General features: G+C 40.0%; 1 protein-coding gene across 2 annotated transcripts in view; it reads right to left on the bottom strand.

Annotated features, from left to right (window-relative positions):
- jag2b (jagged canonical Notch ligand 2b) overlaps nt 1–6,655 on the bottom strand; it is a 49,517-nt gene extending 42,862 nt beyond the window's left edge. For both annotated transcript variants that reach the window (XM_086061129.1, XM_086061130.1), the window contains exons 1-2: nt 6,184–6,655; nt 3,678–3,992 (exon numbers count right to left, since the gene is read on the bottom strand). In XM_086061129.1, the coding sequence (XP_085917255.1) occupies nt 3,678–3,992; nt 6,184–6,252 (384 nt within the window). In that variant the 5' untranslated portion in view covers nt 6,253–6,655. The remainder of the gene's footprint in view (nt 1–3,677; nt 3,993–6,183) is intronic.
- Nucleotides 6,656–19,347: the final 12,692 nt, after the last annotated feature.

Genomic DNA, 19,347 nt, shown 5'->3' with positions numbered 1-19,347 from the left:
AGTTGAATATCGATTGCAATAAAAACATTTAAGAAATTCTAAATACAGTAATTAAACAGTAAACAGCTTTCTAACAAAATAAAGTCTAAGTAAAGGTCCACCATGTTGCTCATTAAATGCTAACATTAGCCCCCCCAAAAAAATGTCCACCCTGTCAACATTACAAGCACACATTTGCTTGCTACCAACATGATTTTTTTTTTTTTTTTACAACACATTATCAACTCCACAACAAGAAATTGAAGTTCAGGCTAGCATAGCAATCAAACATTTAGATGACCATTTGTTGCTAGGCAGAATTCAGAGGGCTCAATCATGCAATAAACAATTAGTGTAAGTATAAGCCACACCCATTCCAAGGACTGAAGAGCAACCCGAGGGCAGAGCACATAAAATAAGTAGAAAACATAAAACAACTGTAAACACATTTCACAAATTAACCACTGCTCTGTATTAAATATCAAAAGACATTTGAAACAAATGTGTTGTTCCCATCAATTCCATAACACAAGCTTAGAGGTCCTCAATCACGTCTCTTTACTGGCAGTAAAAAAAAAAAAAAACGGAACAAGCCGCTCTTACCAGAAACGCGAGATGTCAGCAACACGTTCTCGGTAAGATAAGTTCATTATTTCGACACCTTTAAGAAGGGACAAACTGAAAATGTAGGCTGCGCGGATTAGCACGAGCTAACGTTAGCTTCTGATATACCCGCTTGTGCTTGGTGAAGACTTCTACGGCCCGGTGATGTCACGGAGGAGACGCCGGCCGGGCGTCAAATGTGTCAAATGGGTCGTCGGGCCAGATGCCACGGCCGACGGTATACTGCATCTTTGTTTCCCCGGCGCGCACGCAGCAGCAAGCGACCCCCCGCACGGGTCGTGTTGTGACATCTGCCGCTGGAATAGCGACTGCATGACGGATCACACCGAGAACAAAACTCTTCACCTCGGACGGAAGCTTCGGAGGTTTTGTTCGCTGTAAAATATATTCACTTTGGCGGTGTTTAGTTGTTGTTTTTAAGAGTAGAAACTGCAATCAAATCAATCACTTTGTCAATATTGTGCCAGTTAAAGCTCATGTGCCAAAAGTACTCGCCAACAAAAGCGGATTTATTATCACAAAAGAAAACGCTTGCTGTTTGTTCTCTTGTGCTTGAAATAGCGTGGGAGGTAAAATACTTTTTAAGCTAATTTATTAGCTAGCTAGCTAGCTAGCGCTTGTTTAATTGGAAAACATCGATTCACAAGGGCCCGATTCGATTTGACTCACAATTCACTTTGATTGATTTTGGATTCAGTTAAGGATTTTTTTGTTATCGATATTTATATAATACGTTAGAGATGGACATGTTTTTTTTCAGGGCCGATATGGATTATTAGTAGTCAATATTTGGAGGCAATATTCATTTTCAATAAAAGGGAAGACATTGGCAAAATAACCAAAAACAAATCTTGCTCTTATTTATTTATTCATTTTAAGCATATGTTTACTGGACAACGTTTAGGGTACGTAAAATATTGGAGTTAAAACTAATCTTAGTCAATAGACATCTTTGTTTTACAAATCTAACACAAAGTTCAGCGGCAGTAGCATGTCTTGAAAACTTTTCAAGACATGCTACTGCCCTGGGTCAGAAGCATTTATAAAAATTTAAATAATTAGTAACCTGACCCCCCCAACACTTTTTTAAACGGATCTTTCATTCTTCAAAATGGCCGATGCCGATATTCGTCAAAATGCTGCGTATCGGCGCCGATAACCGGCCCTAATATATATTCAACTTTTATTATTCTTTTATTGAAATAATTGTAAATATAAAAACTTTAAATATTCCAACTTGCCTTAAAGTGCAATAAATCCCATCTGTTGTCAAATGAAGAAAACACTTTGAAATCGCTCAAGCTCCAAACCAGCAAACAAGTCAAACCAGGACAACCAAAGCACGCGCAGCTGATTCGCCAGCCCCAAATCATCCTCAATCAACCTTCGACAGTGAGACAAGCTTAATTGCCTTGGAGGGGCCACCTGGCACCCACAGCAGGGGAGGGAAGCGGCGGGACGCCCGAGGGGGAACCCCAAACTCAGGCCCACTCACAACGTATTATCATCTCCGGGTCACAGTCGAGCATCGAGGACACAAGACCGCACCGAGACTCCGGCAGGAAGCACGACAACCGCCATCCGCTACTCGTTTGTGAAATAAAGGTTCGACAAAAATTATTTTTCAATGACATTGGAAAACGTGAGCGTCTCTGGGTAAGAAACCGCAACACGGATCCCACTTCACGGTCCGCACATTAAAGCGCACCCGCGTCGGCCTGTCCAATTAACCCGCGCTGGCCTTGGCAGGTGCTTAGCGGCGCGCTGGAACAAAGCCAACGGGCTCATATCGGGGCCACTCTCGAAGAGACGACCCCCCCAGGTGACGTGACCAAGATACGCCATCGTGTAGCAACACTCGACGTCATGTTCCGCGTTCGAACGCACGTCTCGATCGTTGGACCTCGACTGAACACGTTCGCTCTCTTGCAATTAAAGTTCTTCTGCTTGGACCATAACGACAGAGTTTCTTCAAATCTAATTTAATGCTTTTTAATGCCGTAGATTACAATTTTTTTTTTTTTTTTTTTTAAATCATAATTGCATGGTTTTCATAGCTAACTCTTGCAAATTAAATGTACCATATTTTTTTTCTTGAGGAATAATACTCTAGATATATGGTTGTGTCTTTTAGTTTGTTAATACATTAATTTAATAGTAATTTGTAAAAATATTTGAAGTTAAGATTTTTTGCAACAAGGTGGCATTAGTGTTTCATGTTAGCGAGGGAAAAAGTAAATTTTTCTTTTCAAATTCATTGGAACTCAGGTTGTCCTTGGGGCTAACTAGTGCCTAGTAACTAGTGCTGGCATTTTTTTTCTTAAATACAATAGAGTAAAAAAAGAATTTCATAGTAATTAGTAAAAAGTTAAAATTATATATTAAACAGGCCAAAAGAGTAAGAAACAGAGTCAGATTTGCGATGAGGCAATTTTTCTGCAACAAGGTGGCATTAGTGTTCCATGTTGGACGTTAGTGACAGGAAAAGTACATTTTTCTTTTCCAATTAATTGGCACTCGGGTTGTCCTTGGGGCTAACTAGTGTCTGCTGGCACTTTTTTTTTTTTTTTTAAGGACAATGTATATTAAAAAAGAATCTGTACTGCATTTTGTCTTGCTCTATGCGCTTCCTCCACTTTGAAAAGAAAAGAAAAAAGCTAATTGGAGGAAATTAAGTTAAGTGGCTCATTTAATCAACTCTGCAAGCAACCAATCATATCGTGGCGTGCTTAGAAGTCCATTCAGAAAAATAAAAAGTGTGACTGGTGACAGTCAGTATTGGCAGCAATTGAAACCTTGACTTTTTTTTTTTTTTAAATCCAACGAACCGTCAACCTCACCGACGGTAAAAATCAATTCATTCGCTCCCAGTATGAAGATTGCAAAGCCAGTTTTCGTCAATGACACATTAACTTTAATCTTTTATAATTGCTGCTGTAGCGGTGCGCAAGAATGCTGGCGCGCTTACAGCACATATTCAAGGACTATGAACTTATTGTGAATCATCTTTCCAAACAGGAAGTAGACACGTTCACCACCTGCACCAAAAAAAAAATAAAAAATCAATCGCTTACCGGCCATGCGAACTGGAAGGGGATCACAATCTTGCCGGCGTCGCTGATTTTGTTGTTGGCAATCTGAAAAGTCAACATATTTCCACCGAGAACTTGCGTAGATCCAGCTCCGAAGGTGCAGGGCCCCCCGGTGGTGATGTCCACCTGATACTCCTTGAGGCACACTTTGAAGTAAGTGTCACACGGGTCCTCCACGCAGCGCAGGTCCTCATGGGAGCTCCTGGGGCCGTCGCAGCACTCCCCGCTCGCCAACTCGCCGTTCACATTCTCCACCGAGATCAGCTGCAGCTCGAAATAGCCTGTTGACTGCGACGCCTGGAAACAACGTTGCGCAAATGCCCACAATTACACCGCAGCCAAACACTCGCCGCGTCCGGCTTTTCAAGTCGACCGGTGCGCTCGGTTTTCATTGACGCCGTCAATTTACCGATTGGTTCGTTGTGTTGTGGAGTGGCGCACTGTTGGGTCAAAAGTAACCCAATTATGGGTCAAAAATGGACCCATCCGCTTTATGGGTCAATTTGACCCAACTTTCTGGGTTGTTTTATACAAAATGACCCAAGTCTGGGATCAGACCAAAATTAATGAGTTGTTTTACACTAAAAAGGCCAATTTCCCAAGAAGAGGATTGGTCCATTTTTGATCCATAATTGGGTTACTTTTGACCCAACTGATTTTAGAGTGCAGCCTGTGCACTCTAAAAAGAGTTGGGTTAAAAATAACTCAACTATGGGTCAAAAATGGACTGATCCACTATATGGGTCAATTTGAGTCAACTTCCTGGGTTGTTTTATACAAAATGACCCAAATTTTGGACCCAATAGTTGTTTTACACTAAAAGACCAATTTCTTGACTCAAAGTTGGGTCAAATCGACCCAAGTAGAGGATCGGTCCATTTTTGACCCAACTGTTTTTAGAGTGCACAAGCTGCTGTTTGTATTGTGACTACTGTAACAGTGCATGCTTCAAAGTGACACAATTTCAAAGCATAAATGGGGTTGGGGTGGGGGGGAAATCCCCCCCCCCAAAAAAAGTATCTTCAAATCGTATTTTTGCCTAGAGGTATCAAAAGTAATCGCTTATCCAACATGTAATCAGTTATCAATTTAATCGACAGCTATTCTAATCGTTGAGCCATTGTTTAGCTTTAAATGGTCAAAATTGGGTCATCTTGTATAAAACAACCCAGAAAGTCGGGGGGGGGGGGGTATTTTATGCGTTAGACAATTTTTTAATTAATCGGACGATTTATTTTTCCTGCCATAAATCACTAATCGGGGGGACAATTCAGTTGTGTTGACACAAAAATGCACATCTTGAAACTCTTAATAATAATAATCGATTACTCAAGTAATCGATGTAATCAATTCTAACTACATGCTTTTGTGCTTGTAGAGTAATGCCAAACATTTACATGAGTGGTGGAAAGAGCCCCCAAAAAAATGACTGCGGTTTAAGATTTTATTTTTATATTACAGTACTTGTGTCTCGATTACTTCCATTTGCAGTCATTTCAAAGTAATTTGGGCATCTGCTTGCGGTTTGTTTAATGTTTTTTTTTGTCAATATAAACACAGCCGAATCAGATATATCACCTAAAAAAATAATTTTAAAAATCGGCCTTAGTAAGTTTCATTTTAGTTAAAATGTGAAAATGGACCATTACTTTATTTTGAAAGTCAACCTTTTAATACAACTTGTGCACTTTGCATGCAGGTGAACTTAATTGCTAAAGCTGTCCAACACACCAATATAGCTCATGTAAAATACATTATATATATAATATGGCCCTCAAAAACAAAAGTAACAGAACATATTATAAACTGATTAGTTAACCATTTTTGTTTCTAAAAATAACATTCTGCATGGAAAAACAACAACCAGATAAATCACTAAATTGGCTCCACGCGACATACTTCAACATAAACCTCAAACCGCGACGGGCAATTGAGTGGATTTTCCTCGCGATCAATCGACTTACTCCACCATTTTACAAATATTTATCACGTCACGACCGCAGATCACTGTCATGTTACTGTGCAAAAGTGGTCATTGTAGACGTCTGGCGGGGCTTGTGTGCATCCATGATGAAGCAGTGCAAAAAAATAAAAAGTCAAGCGTGCATGTTTTTTTTTTTTAGGGGGGGGGGGGTGGATCTCTGCAGCAGCCAGTTGCTGCAACTTAACTCGCGTGGGCCTAACAAATAAACAAGTACGTGCGTCAGCCTCGTGTTAATTGATAACAATAAAGGGTCAGGGAGGGGTTACACGGTTCGAACACGAGTCTCATCAAGGTGGCGTGATCCCATGCGCCTCCAATAACGTCCACCTAATTGAATTAATGATTGATGTGATGCAAAGTAGGACCACGCCAGCCAACTTTTGCACGCGGGTAATTAAAAGCATTTTTTTTGTTTTTTTGGGAGGGGAGGGGAGGGGGGGCGCGTGCGTCGATGCTAAGACTGTCTTGTTTTATTGTTGAAAAGGAAGCAGGCAAGCGTCTTACCTTGGCCCATAACGTCAACAGCAGGCACACTATTAGGCAGGGATGTCTAATCCTGGTGCGAGTCCACATGCCTCCGATTAATTAGAGTCCCATAGGAGGAGGGAGGGGGCTCGCTGAGCGCAGACAAACAGCCGCAGAGCCGGCGAACAGCAGCTCCGACATGCAACAATAACACACAAAAAAAAACAAGCTCCCTTCCAAAAAAAAAAATAAAAAAAAATAACGATAATAATAATAAAAGAAGAAAGAAAATCACAGGCGTGGGTCGGTCACACCGCGCCGGCCGGGCGGAAGACGCGTGCGTGCGTGCGTGCACGGGGCAGGTTGCGGGCGTCGCGCTGTGGTGACGGTCCAACGCAAAAACATTCAACACGAGTGGGGCTCCTCTCTTCTCCTCTCCTCGCCTCCTCTCTTCCCCTCCGTCCGAGCTGTCTCCACACGGCGAACTGACTGAGACGTCTCTCCCAGCCACAAGCCCGACGAGAGGACGTCAAAGCTTTGATTGACAAGCTGCGACAACCTCTCAGCGCTCGGCCACGGCAAGGCTGGCAGCCAATCGGATTAAGGAGGGGGAGGGGGGGCGGGCATTAGCGGGGAATGACCGCCCCCCCCCCCTCCCTCCCCACGCGCCACACCATCCACCCGCCAATCAATTGTCTTTCCCCCCTGAAACTTCCATTTTTAATTTAAAGCTCGTAAACGCAAAAAGCAAGTATATTATAGAGGTTGATGACGTCATAAAAAAAAATAAAAAATAAACATCATTCTGTGTGAAATAGCTCGCTAGGGATTTTCTAGGAAATTTTCAAATCGAAACAATGGGAAAGATTTATAGACATAAAGCAAGGATGTTCAATAAGCTGATTCCAGTACAAGTACTCAATTCTTGAGTAGACACCGACACCAAGCACCGATACCACTAGTACGTTTGATGCATACAAATTTCCCCCCAAAAAAACAATGACGCATAATTTTACAGAAATATCTAAATATAACACACAATTTTCATTTGAAAAAATATTATTTATCCAGCTATCTATTTTTAAGCTTATTTATTTTATCTTCGGCTAGATTTGGACTTTCAGTTCTTGTGCAATTAAGTCTTCAATTGAGAGGCGCTAAATGTTCTTACAATTTTTCTTTTATTTTTTGATCAATTTATCTTTCGGTCCTCCCCTGCAAGTATTTGACATGAATCATGTTTATTTTTTGAGAGTTGCATCGCGGCATATCATGCATTCATTTGTCGCGTTATTGCATTATTATTGCATGCATTATTTTAGTTATGTTCAGTTGTTTTTATTTATTTTATTTTTCAAAAATTATGTTAGCTACTGGGTGGCCCAAAAAAAAAGTATTTTAATAATATTTTTATGAATGGCAGGTTTATTATTATTAATATTATTATTATTATTATTATTGAGACTTAGTCTAAAAAGTGAAGCAGCTCCAGTGTACTGAAGTCCTCCCCCTCAAGTTGCATCAGTTTAGAGCGCCCTCTACTGTTTGCAGTAAACCACATTCAAGCAACAAGCAAGTAGCAACACACATTTGGGTCACATCCTGATATGCCAAATTTGGAATTTGCAACGTATCAAAAATGGACATATTGTTTTTATATGAGTGATATATTATATTATATATCAGAGGTTACTAGCGTTAACGTGTTGATGTCCTTTCTCACTTCAACAAGTGCCACATAATAACATTTTGTATTTACATCCATACTGTAAACACACACAGACAATGTGTTTTTATTATTTTTATTTTTTTTAAGAACTTTTGCATTCCTTTGACAGCGCACAAATGGAGTCTTCCATAAAAGATTGATACGTATATATTAGGGTTTTGTGTTTCAAAGTGTGTACCAAAGTAATGTCGTTTGTAAACCCATGTTGATTATGGGGTTTATGTTCCAAGATAGCTCGAGACCATAAAAAATATATTTTCATGTTTTAATTTCCCAACGTATTGAAACAGACTTCACTCGCAGTTGAAGTTGACTGAAAAACTGACAATATAACAAAAAAGAGAATTGCACAGTATATAAGGTCTGACAGCTTAAAGGTAACGTATCATGCGAAACGCCATTGATGGGCTAATGGAAGTTAGCATTGATGTTACAGTAATTGTAGCCACGAGTTTAACACACACGGAGCTGCAAAACATACAGAGTGAATATGCAACAAGTGCAATTCGATGAACATCACGCGCCCGTGTATAATACAAAATCACCCTTAACTCATTCACTGCCATAAATTCATAAAAAAAAAAAAAGATTATTAAAAATTAGGGGTGACAGGCGATTACATTTTTTAAATTAATCGCATAACTTCACTAGTTAACTCACGATTAATCTCAAATTTTATGTCTGTTCTAAATTACAATAAAAAAATCTGGGTTTTCATAGTCTTGTTAACAAAAGTGGAAAAAAATGTTGAACTAATAGAAATACTTCAAATTAATTTTTGACGTTTATAGCCGTCAATGGCAGTGAATGAAAAAAAAAAGATTATTAAAAATTCGGGGCGTAAGGTGATTAAAATTTGTAATCGTAATTAATCGCATGACTTCACTAGTTAACTCACAATTAATCACAAATTTTATGTCTGTTCTAAATTACAATAAAAAAATCTGGGTTTTCATACTCTTGTTAACAAAAGTGGAAAAAAATGTTGAACTAATAGAAATAGTTCAAAAGAATTTATAGCAGTGAATGAAGAAAAAAAAGAAGAAAAAAAAAGATTATTAAACATTCGGCGTAACGTGATTAAATTTTTTAATCGTAATTAATCGCATGACTTCACTAGTTAACTCACAATTAATCACACATTTTATGTCTGTTCTAAATTACAAAAAAAAAAATCTAGGTTTTCATACTCTTGTTAACAAAAGTGCAAAAAAAATGTTGAACTAATAGAAATAGTTCTAAATAATTTATAGCAGTGAATGAAAAAAAAAAAGATTATTAAACATTCGGCGTAACGTGATTAAAAATTGTAATCGTAATTAATCGCATGACTTCACGAGTTAACTCACAATTAATCACACATTTTGTCTGTTCTAAATTACAAAAAAAAAAAATCTAGGTTTTCATACTCTTGTTAACAAAAGTGGAAAAAAATGTTGAACTAATAGAAATAGTTCAAAATAATTTTTGACGTTTATAGCCGTCAATGGCATGTGAATGAGTTTTAAAAAGCAATTTTGAGCAGGTCCGAGTCCCCCATTGGCCGACTGCCACGTGGTCAGACGGGCCTTAAAAGAAGCCTCCGATGGCCCGAGCCGCTGCAGCCGCTCGGACTGGAACGTTTCACACACAGCCACAAGTGCATTTGAGTGCCTTAAGTTGTGTCACACCTGGCTTTGAGTGCCGAAAGGAACAATGTGGGTGCGCCTTGCGTGGCACACACTGAACTATGTCACGGACGGATCGGTTTTCATTCATTCGCTATAAAGCCATTCACAGATCGTTTTTGAAAGGTCAGGGCTAGCAAAGGTTTCTAGAATTGTGAGAGAATAATGGCGGTGGGTTAAATCCTTTAGGTACATTACTGCTTCCAGTTTGGAAGTTTTACAAAGTGAATTTGAATGTTTGGGTTCCACTCATTTTGCAGTTTATTAGGTTGGTTTCAATCAACCTTCGATTTGGTACAAGGCGGCTTTAAAAGTCAATATTTTGTTAGCGGCAAAATTCATTTGTACTTGTGAACTGGTAATGCCAAGAAGGCATCAAGTAACTCTTAAGTCAGAGCATGCTAAATTCTATCACTAACCAAAAGTGTAATTATAGTAGTAAATATTTGTATAAATGTCATAAACAAAACTATTTCAATGAAGCAGGAAAAAAAAAAGAAGCCAAATTTAGTGGTAAGTGAGCGTGCTTTCACTTGCCGCATGATGACGTGTTTTTATGCCGCTGCATACTGTTCGCGACCTCAAACTGGTCCGTGCCAGGTTCCGCCTGAAATATCTTTTAGTCAGAATTCCAACGCAGCAATATGGATAGACTCGTTTCGCAGCATTAAGCAAAAGATAAACAGTGATTTCCATTTGACTTTGTATAGGGATGGCACATGGACCAAATGAGCTAGCGAAATTAGCTAAACAATTAGCTTAACAACTGAAACAACACACACCTTGCGTCTCTTTTCAGATTGGACAAATATATAAGATATTGAAATATTTTTGTTATAAACATTTAAACAAAATTGCAGTTTCTTTTAATTCAGTTTTTCCCCCCCAAATTCATTGTGGTAAATTGTATAATTTTGTACAGTTTCTAACAACTGCCCCTGATAACTTCCCAATAGCAATGAGCTAGCTTAGCTATAGATAACAGTTAAACATGACCACAAACAATCTCAATGAAATGTAGCTAAACAGACACATAATCAACATGATGTACGTTTAATAAATAAACTATAAATCAGGGTATGAAATCACAAAAATAATTTGAACTGAACGCATGAGCAATGAGCTAGCTTGGCGAGCTAACAGTTAAACATGACCACAAGCAATCTAAATGAAATGTAGTTAAACATACACATAATTTACATTTAATTTGTTAAACTACAAAGCCGATTATGCACAAAAATAATTTTAGCTGCGTGCATTAGCAATGAGTTAGCTTGGCAAGCTAACAGTTAAACATTACCACAAATAATCTTAATTAACTATAGCCTCATAAGTTCAACTACTAAGCAGGCTATGTAATTACCAAAATAATTTGAGTTTAGTTCATTAGCAATGAGCTAGCTTAGCTATCTAACAAACAATCTCAATGAAATGTAGCTAAACAGACACATAATCAACACGATGTACGTTTAATAAGTACTATACTATAAATCAGGGTATGAAATCACAAAAATAATTTGAACTGAACGCATGAGCAATGAGCTAGCTTGGCGAGCTAATAGTTACACATTACCACAAACAATCTAAATGAAATGAAGTTTAACATAAACATAATTGGCACAAGGTACGTTTATTAAATACAATTATAAATCAGGGTATGAAATCACAAATATAATTTTAGCCGTGTGCCTTAGCAATGAGCTAAGCTTGGCGAGCTAACAGTTAAACGTGGCCACAAACCAATCTCAATGAAATGTAGCTAAACTTACACATAGTTGGCATGATTTTCCATTTGATGAATTCAACTACAAATATAATAACACACTTTGTATTTACTTGTATATTTCTATGCACAAAATTAATCTTCGACGCGTGTCTTAGCGATGAGCTAGCTCGGCGAGCTAACAGTTAAACATGACCACAAACAATCCCAATGAACTAGCGCTATGGCTTAATGAGTTCAGTTCAACTACGAAGCAGGTTATGTATGTATGTATCTCTCACAAAAAAAATAATTTGTCTGCTTTTATGACACTTAGGCCAACTTGTTGCCGATTTTTAGCGATTGAAAACGTACGTCTCGCCTACTTGAACTGAGAAATGTTAAATTCCAACCTGCAAAACCAGATACCGGCTGGTAACTGCATGACGGTGATCAAAGTGTGGCGTGCACCTATAGTTTTTCCTCCGCGCGTGTGTGTGTGTGTGTGCGCGCGCGCGCAGGAGGAGAAAGGATGATGAGTGGGAGCACTGTGGGGGGTTTGCCAGCCTCCAAGGGGGAGGTGAAGTGGATTTCTTCCCTCATCCATTTTTCATGGCTTCCCCTCTTTTTCATATCTGTGTGTGTGTGTGTGTGTGTGTGTGTGTGCACGTATACGAGTGACGGGACCCGTTCCCTTTTATCTATCTTTTTGGGGACTGTCTGGTGGAGGCGTCTTTTTGTTTTAACCAAGAGATAATAATGAGTTTATGCAAATGTTCTCATGTGTCCAAAGTGTGATTGTAGTAATAATTCATATGAATAATATCATTTAGTGGAGAAAACAGTCATCATCATCATCAACGAGGAAAAAAAGAAAAAAAAGAAAACGATTTCAGCGTCACTTCTTGGACCCTAAAAGCAGTTTATTCTCCCCGTGGGTGAATTCTACTTTGAATAATAAATGGCCTTGAGTGGTGACCTCAGGGTTGTAGGTTTCAGCATCATTGATATATGTTTCCTGGCCAACACCACCCTTCCCCTCCTTAGTACAATAGCGCGGACGGCAAAATTGCGGTGTGAAAGAATGAAATAATAGAGCGGCTTTGTTTTGTAATTTGATGTTTTTTTCCCCCCCCCTCCTTTCCTTCCGCTCGGCTATATTGTTGTATTGTTTCTTCTGCACTTCACAATAAGGGGACTCTCATGAAGGGGGTTGGAATTGTAAAAAAAAAAAAAAGGTCAATGGTGGCGTTTCAAATGTTTGAAAATCAATCAAAAATAATACAAGAAACGGAGCTGGTATTTTTTGCGCTTCTCTGATTTTGATCTTTGTGTGGAACTTTCTTAGCATGGTGGTATCGTAAACAGGGCTGGGTTTAAAAAAAAAATTTTCTCTAATAATCGGTATATCGAATCGATTTTCCTCGATTCATAAAACCGTGTATCGATTATTTTAATATCTCCTTTTCCCACAATTTCATAAGAAAACAGAATTTTAAAGGCCAATTATTATTTTTTCTTCTTCTTCCATTTATGAAGGACATGGCTCATTGCACTTTAAGACAATTCACAATCTTTTGCAAAATTTAAATGATGAAAATATTTTCATTTGATCCTTCATTCACTCCCAGCCATTTTCACTGAAGCAACCCACTTCGCTCCCGGCTGTTTTACTGGATTTGGACTGATTTTTCATGGCCCACAGAATATTGTGTTCTATCGCTATAAAAACATGGAACCTACCAAAAGAAAGATTAGAGTCTCTTCTTTCATCAGGAAAAAAAAAAGTATATTTTTATCTGTTTCCGTTTTGAAGCAAGTTTCATCATTATTCACAAACCTGTTTAAAACAGTGGGGGGAAGATTTTGTTGCGACATGGCCCTGGTTGATCTTTAATACTCTGCTGCCACCTGCTGGCCTTTTTTTTGTAACAACTACCATTGCTTCAAGCATTCTCTTCAGTTCAGAGGCTGCATCAAACCCTTCTGTATGTAAAAAAACCCATTAAAAACGTATAAATATGTCTTTGGGAGCACGGTCGTATTTAAAATAGAACGTATTTATACGTTTTTGGGAGCAAATGAGCTTAAAAACAAAATGATTTAACCAGCCTTTGCAAATTTTTATTTGGAATTTAATGTTTGTGGAATTTATTATCACGTCCTCGATATTTAAGAGCAATTGATGATACATAATTAATATCAGATTGAATCGGAGTGAATCGAATAGAATCGAACTGAATGAACTCTTGTGAATCGAAATTGAATCGATTGAGGAAATTAGAATTGATACCGAGCCCTAATTGTGAACAAGACATGATACCTTCTTTTCGAAGTTCCACAAGTGTCAATCACGGGTCCTCTACATGTTCCGTTGTTTATCTTCTTACATCAAAAATGATATAGCAACAAAAGTCAACCGCTTTCTTTTTTAAATGAAAAAAAATGTTTTTTGTCTGACTACAAATTGTGATGGAAGTGTCTTCTACCATGTACGGAATGGCAAATAAATAGACTGAACCTGATGTATATATTTTCCACTTATTTTTGGTATCCCTCAAGTGTCAAGTCTAGGTACCCTAAAACTTTTCATTGGTTTTAACTTGTGACTATCTTGCTCTGCAGTTTAATCCGTGGTTGCTCGCGATTCTAGTTCTCTCCTTATGAGCTAGCAAAGAGATGTTCTTCTTCTTTAGCTTCATTTTAGCTGCCCACATCATTAACGAATGGCTTTTGTTGCTACTGTATTCGTCCCAACGTTGCAAATGAAGACTTGCGTTTACTGCCCTTTTTCCCTTTTTGGTTCCCATGGTTGACTGAGCTATCAAGTGTGTGTCATTGGCAGTTCCGCTGAGATAAGAGAAGAACGTGTAGTCACCGCTGACACGCGGAGGTATCTTTTTTCGTACCCTTATGTTCTGCTCCGCTGGTGGTAATGTATGCATTTGTTTGCCGTCATGCAGAAAAGCTCGGGTTTCATTCAGCCAGACAGCGCAAGCTAGCCAGTTGGTGCCGTTCAAAGAGGAAGACTTTCCCCGAACAAACGGGAAATGCATATTTGCATGCTATTAGCGTCGCAGCCCTACCCACACACAAACACGTTAGCCAGTTAAGCAAGTAGATGACAATAATGCCAATGAAAATATCTCGCATGATGCATCGGAACGGATTTCTCACACGAGACGGAGGACGGCAGGCAGCCTTGGGCCTATTTGGAACGCACGTACAATGAAAACGACGGACTTATTTCACCCCAATTTTCCGAACCTCGATGAGATCAGATGTCGGCCATTTTGACCATCGGGTGACATGGATGAAGTCGCTCTTTGCCAAACTTTTCCCGACAGTCTGAACATCACTGATAAGACCGTCTCCTTCCGCATGCGGAGGCGCGCAAACGGACAGCCCTCCGGCCCGTATCGTAAAACCCGGGGCGCTCGTAAAATATATACCGATAAGCGACATCAGACTCACTCGCTTGCAGAAAATGGCGAAAACCTCAAACGGCAAGGTCAGCAGCTTTGGTCGTTTTGAAAGCAGGAGCAGGTTGTCAGCATTCACCTCGGTTCTTATCTACGACCGGACCCAGTCCCTCACCCCGCTGCTCTTCCTCAAAGCATGATGCTAATCCATGAGGTCGCGACCCCGCCGCTGCAAGAGAGAAGAACCGTGTTTGGAGATGGATTTGAATTTAGTGAGAAAATACCGTATTTGTGTTGCCAAAGCTGAAAGCTGGAAATGTTTACAGATGTTCCACGTCAAATTGGATAATGAAATTCGAGTCAAGGGTTCGAGTCTTCCTCCGCAATTACCACCTCTTACAGACGATATTCAGGGGGGGCGGGGTTAAATAACAATATCATGTTAAGCATTTGTTAAAATATATATTTTTTTGTACAAGTAGTTAAGTTGATGTGCCAAATCTGCTGTCATTCAGTATGCTCGCTTCTGATTGGTTAGTGATTAGTCAGCTGATACGGGATCAGGAAGTGCTGTCGCTCGAGCTGCCGCGTATGACGAGTTAAAGTTCAAATTAAGAATCAACCCGTCTCCATCCTGCCTTTTCATTTTATAAATAGTGTCAACGAATCCTGATAAACTCGCAAATTTATGAGTTTTTTTTCCCTTTCTCTCTTTATAAAGTGGCACGTTTTTTTTTCTCGGAATATTGCCCCCGCCCTCTAAAAAAATATATATTTATACATTGCCCTAATACGCCGTCAAATTCATATAACTGTGCTCACGGGAAAAAAAAGAAAAAAAAGAAAAGCGGAACACAAGACTTCCACCAAAACCAAATCATCTTCATTTTATGTCACGGGTGACATGGAGCCTATCCGAGCAGACTTTTTGGGGCTGGAGGCGGGGCCAGCCCTGGACTGGTCTCCAGTCGTCGCAGGCCACATATAAACAAACAACCATCCATACCAGTCTATAATTAACCGAACACGCATGTTGTCGGAATGCGAGGAAGCCGAAATATGCAAGCACGTGGATAATATGCAAACGGCACACAGGAAGGCCCCGAGCCAAGATTTGAACATGTAAAGCGAGGCAGACGTGCGAACCGCTGCCGCCACCGCGCCATGAGAAGAACAAAAATTCAAAGTCACGTGACTACGCCGACGTCATCATTTCAAAACAATAACGTTTAAAATCAGTCACTGATAGCGAAATGATTCATTTTTGTCCTGACTTCCGTTCAGGCAGCCGTGGGTTCGGTTCCCACGCCAGGGTGTAGTCTGCCTTCCACCCAAAGTCGGCTGGGACGGGCTCCAGCTTTCCGCAGTCCCCGAACGAACTGGCTACGTGGTATGAACGTATAAAGTTAAAATACTTTTGAATTAAATTTTTTTGCATGTTAACAATAAGAAATCATTTGTTGAGATTTTTGTGTACTGGTTTAAGGGTCGCTCATTTCAAATGAGAGGTAAATAAGAGGTAATAATATCTATAATATAAACCCGGCTAGACCAGTTTTATAGAAGACAATATGTTTGTGAAGGACAACAAAAGAGTGGAAACCCCCCCATACAAGGCCCGATTAGCATACAGATGGGAAGTGTGGTGGAATTGCGTCAGCTTTTTAACCGCGGAGGTGGATCTCGTCTTCCTGTCTTAATTCCCGCCGGTTGAATGGGTCACATTGACAAGGTAATCCATCCGCTGGGCTCGCACACATTCAGGTGGTCTCTGGAGAGCGGAGACATCCCAATGTGTCCTGTTACAATAGGAAAGCAGCAGGCACGCAATGGAGGTGCTCGCGCGCGCAGGCGGCCGTTCGGGGAGTTGGGACAGTTGTTGGTTTGGTGGCTGAGGTGGACTTCCATCGCTGGGAACGAGCCATTTGTCGTGGACTGAAGAAATTGTCCAGGTATTGATTTTAGAGGTTTATTATTGCGGTTTTTGAGATCGGTCTTGGTCTCCAGACCACTTTTTTTAAAGGGACTCAGTCTCGCTCAAGGCATTTTAGACCTTCAAAAGTCTTGGTCTTGTCTCGGCCTCAACCTACAAAATTCTTGGTCTTGTCTTCGTCTCATCCTCCAAAAGTCATCGGTCTTGTCTTGGTCTTGATCTTCAAAAGTCTTGATCTTGACTCTGTCTCAGTCTCCAAAAGTCTTGGTCTTGTCTTGGTCTCGACCTCCAAAAGTCTTGGTCTTGTCTTCGTCTCATCCTCCAAAAGTCATCGGTCTTGTCTTGGTCTTGATCTTCAAAAGTCTTGATCTTGACTCTGTCTCAGTCTCCAAAAGTCTTGGTCTTGTCTTCGTCTCATCCTCCAAAGGTTTTGGTCTTGTCTCGGCCTCAACCTACAAAATTCTTGGTCTTGTCTTGGTCTTAACATCCAAAAGTCATCTGTCTTGTCTTGGTCTCGACCTCCAAAAGTCTTGGTCTTGTCTCGGCCTCAACCTACAAAATTCTTGGTCTTGTCTTGGTCTCAACATCCAAAAATCATCTGTCTTGTCTTGGTCTCGACCTTCAAAAGTCTTGGTCATGTCTCGGCCTCAACCTACAAAATTATTGGTCTTGTCTTGGTCTCAACATCCAAAAGTCTTCGGTCTTGTCTTGGTCTCGACCTCCAAAAGTCTTGGCCTTGTCTTCGTCTCATCCTCCAAAAGTCTTGGGCTTGTCTTGGTCCCGATCTTCAAAAATCTTGGTCTTGTATTGGTCTTCACCTCTAAAAGTCTTGGTCTTGTCTTGGTCTCGGACCTCCAAATTTTTTGTCTTGGTCTTGTCCCGGTCTCAACCTCCAAAAGTCTTGGGTTGTCTCGGTGTCAACGTCCAAACATCTTGGCCTCGTCTCTGTCTCGATCATCTCCAGTCTCGACATTGTCTCGGTCTTGGTTGGGGTGCGGTCTTGACTGCAGCACAACACTAGACTGCAGTATGCAGTGGTGTTTACATCGCTGTATCACATTGTATCAAAAATATTTTGTAACATACAGGAACAACCACAGCGTAGAGATTTTTTTCATTGTTGTATAAGACGTTCCGGGTTGTGCACGTGTAGCATTCCATGCCGCCATTCGCCTTTAAGAAGTGATATCAATTATCAAGCAATGTAGAAAGTAACTTTCCATAAGACTCAAACTAGCAATTGCATCTCTTGTCGACTGGAATGACTAACCGCGGAATGTCGCTATCGGAACAGTCTCACTTGGTGAATTTCAGTTTTCTCTTTCGGTTGCTAAAGATAACACACATTCGCCGCAGCCGCTTCATTAGGTACACCTGTCCGACGAGAGATCCGCGAGAGCCATAGCAAGAATTCAGATAGCAAAACGCAAACGTTCCGAAAATGTGTTGGTCCCCCCCCCCCCCTCCAGATGATCCTGATTTGTATGAAGAAGAAGAAGAAGAAAAAATGCGGGCTGATCCTCGAGTGGGTGTATAAGCATGACCTGCCATCTTGTTCCCAAGCAACACACATTGCAGAGAGCGCGTGTTATGGCACCGTTTTTGTAAAGAAGGAATGCTCTTCAGTACGTCAAGAACAATAGCAGCCTTGCGCTCGGTTAAAGCATAACATGGTGACCTTTCACCTTTGACGAGGACTCCTCAGAAAGTTGTCTTGCCCCCCCCGTCCCCAAGAGTGACATTTCGTCTTCCTGCAGCTAACGATAACATCGTAGGAGCTAAACGTGAAAGAAACCACGCGTTCGTTTCTTGGAAGAGGACGGCCCGTCAAGATTAAGGGTTCCAGAATTGACATTCGCTTGTTTGCACGGAGGGATTCTTCACATAAAATGCGTCACGTCATTTTTTTGCGATCCGCATCTCGTTTTGGCTGTGTCGGCGTGCGCTGATGCGCGGAGGAGGAGGTTGTCAGCGGGCCAGCAGCTGAATAGAAAGTGCTGCGGATTGCTCGTTCGCATTCATGGTTTTACAAGCCGGCATTCATTTTCAATAGAAGCATTGAACGTATGTTTATTGAACAACTTTTGAGATTTGCTTAATGTATAAAAAAAAAAAAAACTAATCTTTGATAATAGATAATTATATCATCAAGAAACATCTTTTTTTTTTTTTATTCTAATAAAAAAAAAAAAAATCAGGGTAGCTCCCCAGGGTCATAAGTATGTCTTAAAAACATAAATTAACACTTAAATCAAGTAATAATAATAATAAAAAAATAGCTCTTTATAGTTGACTAAAGTAGATTAAGATTTACAAAATTGCACACAAAAAAATGGTTTTAATATCAAAACGAAAACAAAACTGCGAGTACGTGCAAAATACTCACAAATACGTTCAAACATACCGTACTCATCGTGAATACGTTCAAACGTACTTGTAGGCTAAATGCTACAAATATAGCATATTTTGGGGGGAAATGCAAAAAAAAAAAAAAAAGAAGAAAAAAAGCCAATTAACGGCGCCGATATTTGGTATGTTGACGAATATCGTTGCCAATAATCAGCCCGGATAATAATCGATCTATCCCCTGTAGGGAATACTGCTAAAAACTAAACCACTAAATTGATCTCCTATCGGAAATCAGATTTAGAAAAAAAACGACTATCGGCACTGATATTCTGATAATCGGTCTATGTCGGTAATACTGCTTTCGGTGACCTCTTCAGAAATAATAAATAGATGACAATTGC

The sequence above is a fragment of the Leptonotus elevatus genome, chromosome 18 (assembly GCF_054856555.1).
Source record: "Leptonotus elevatus isolate MCC_2025b chromosome 18, RoL_Lele_1.0, whole genome shotgun sequence".
In the NCBI taxonomy this organism is placed as follows: domain Eukaryota; kingdom Metazoa; phylum Chordata; class Actinopteri; order Syngnathiformes; family Syngnathidae; genus Leptonotus; species Leptonotus elevatus.
The sequence above is the reverse complement of the archived record's forward strand: the minus strand, read 5'-3'. Positions and strand labels throughout refer to the sequence as shown.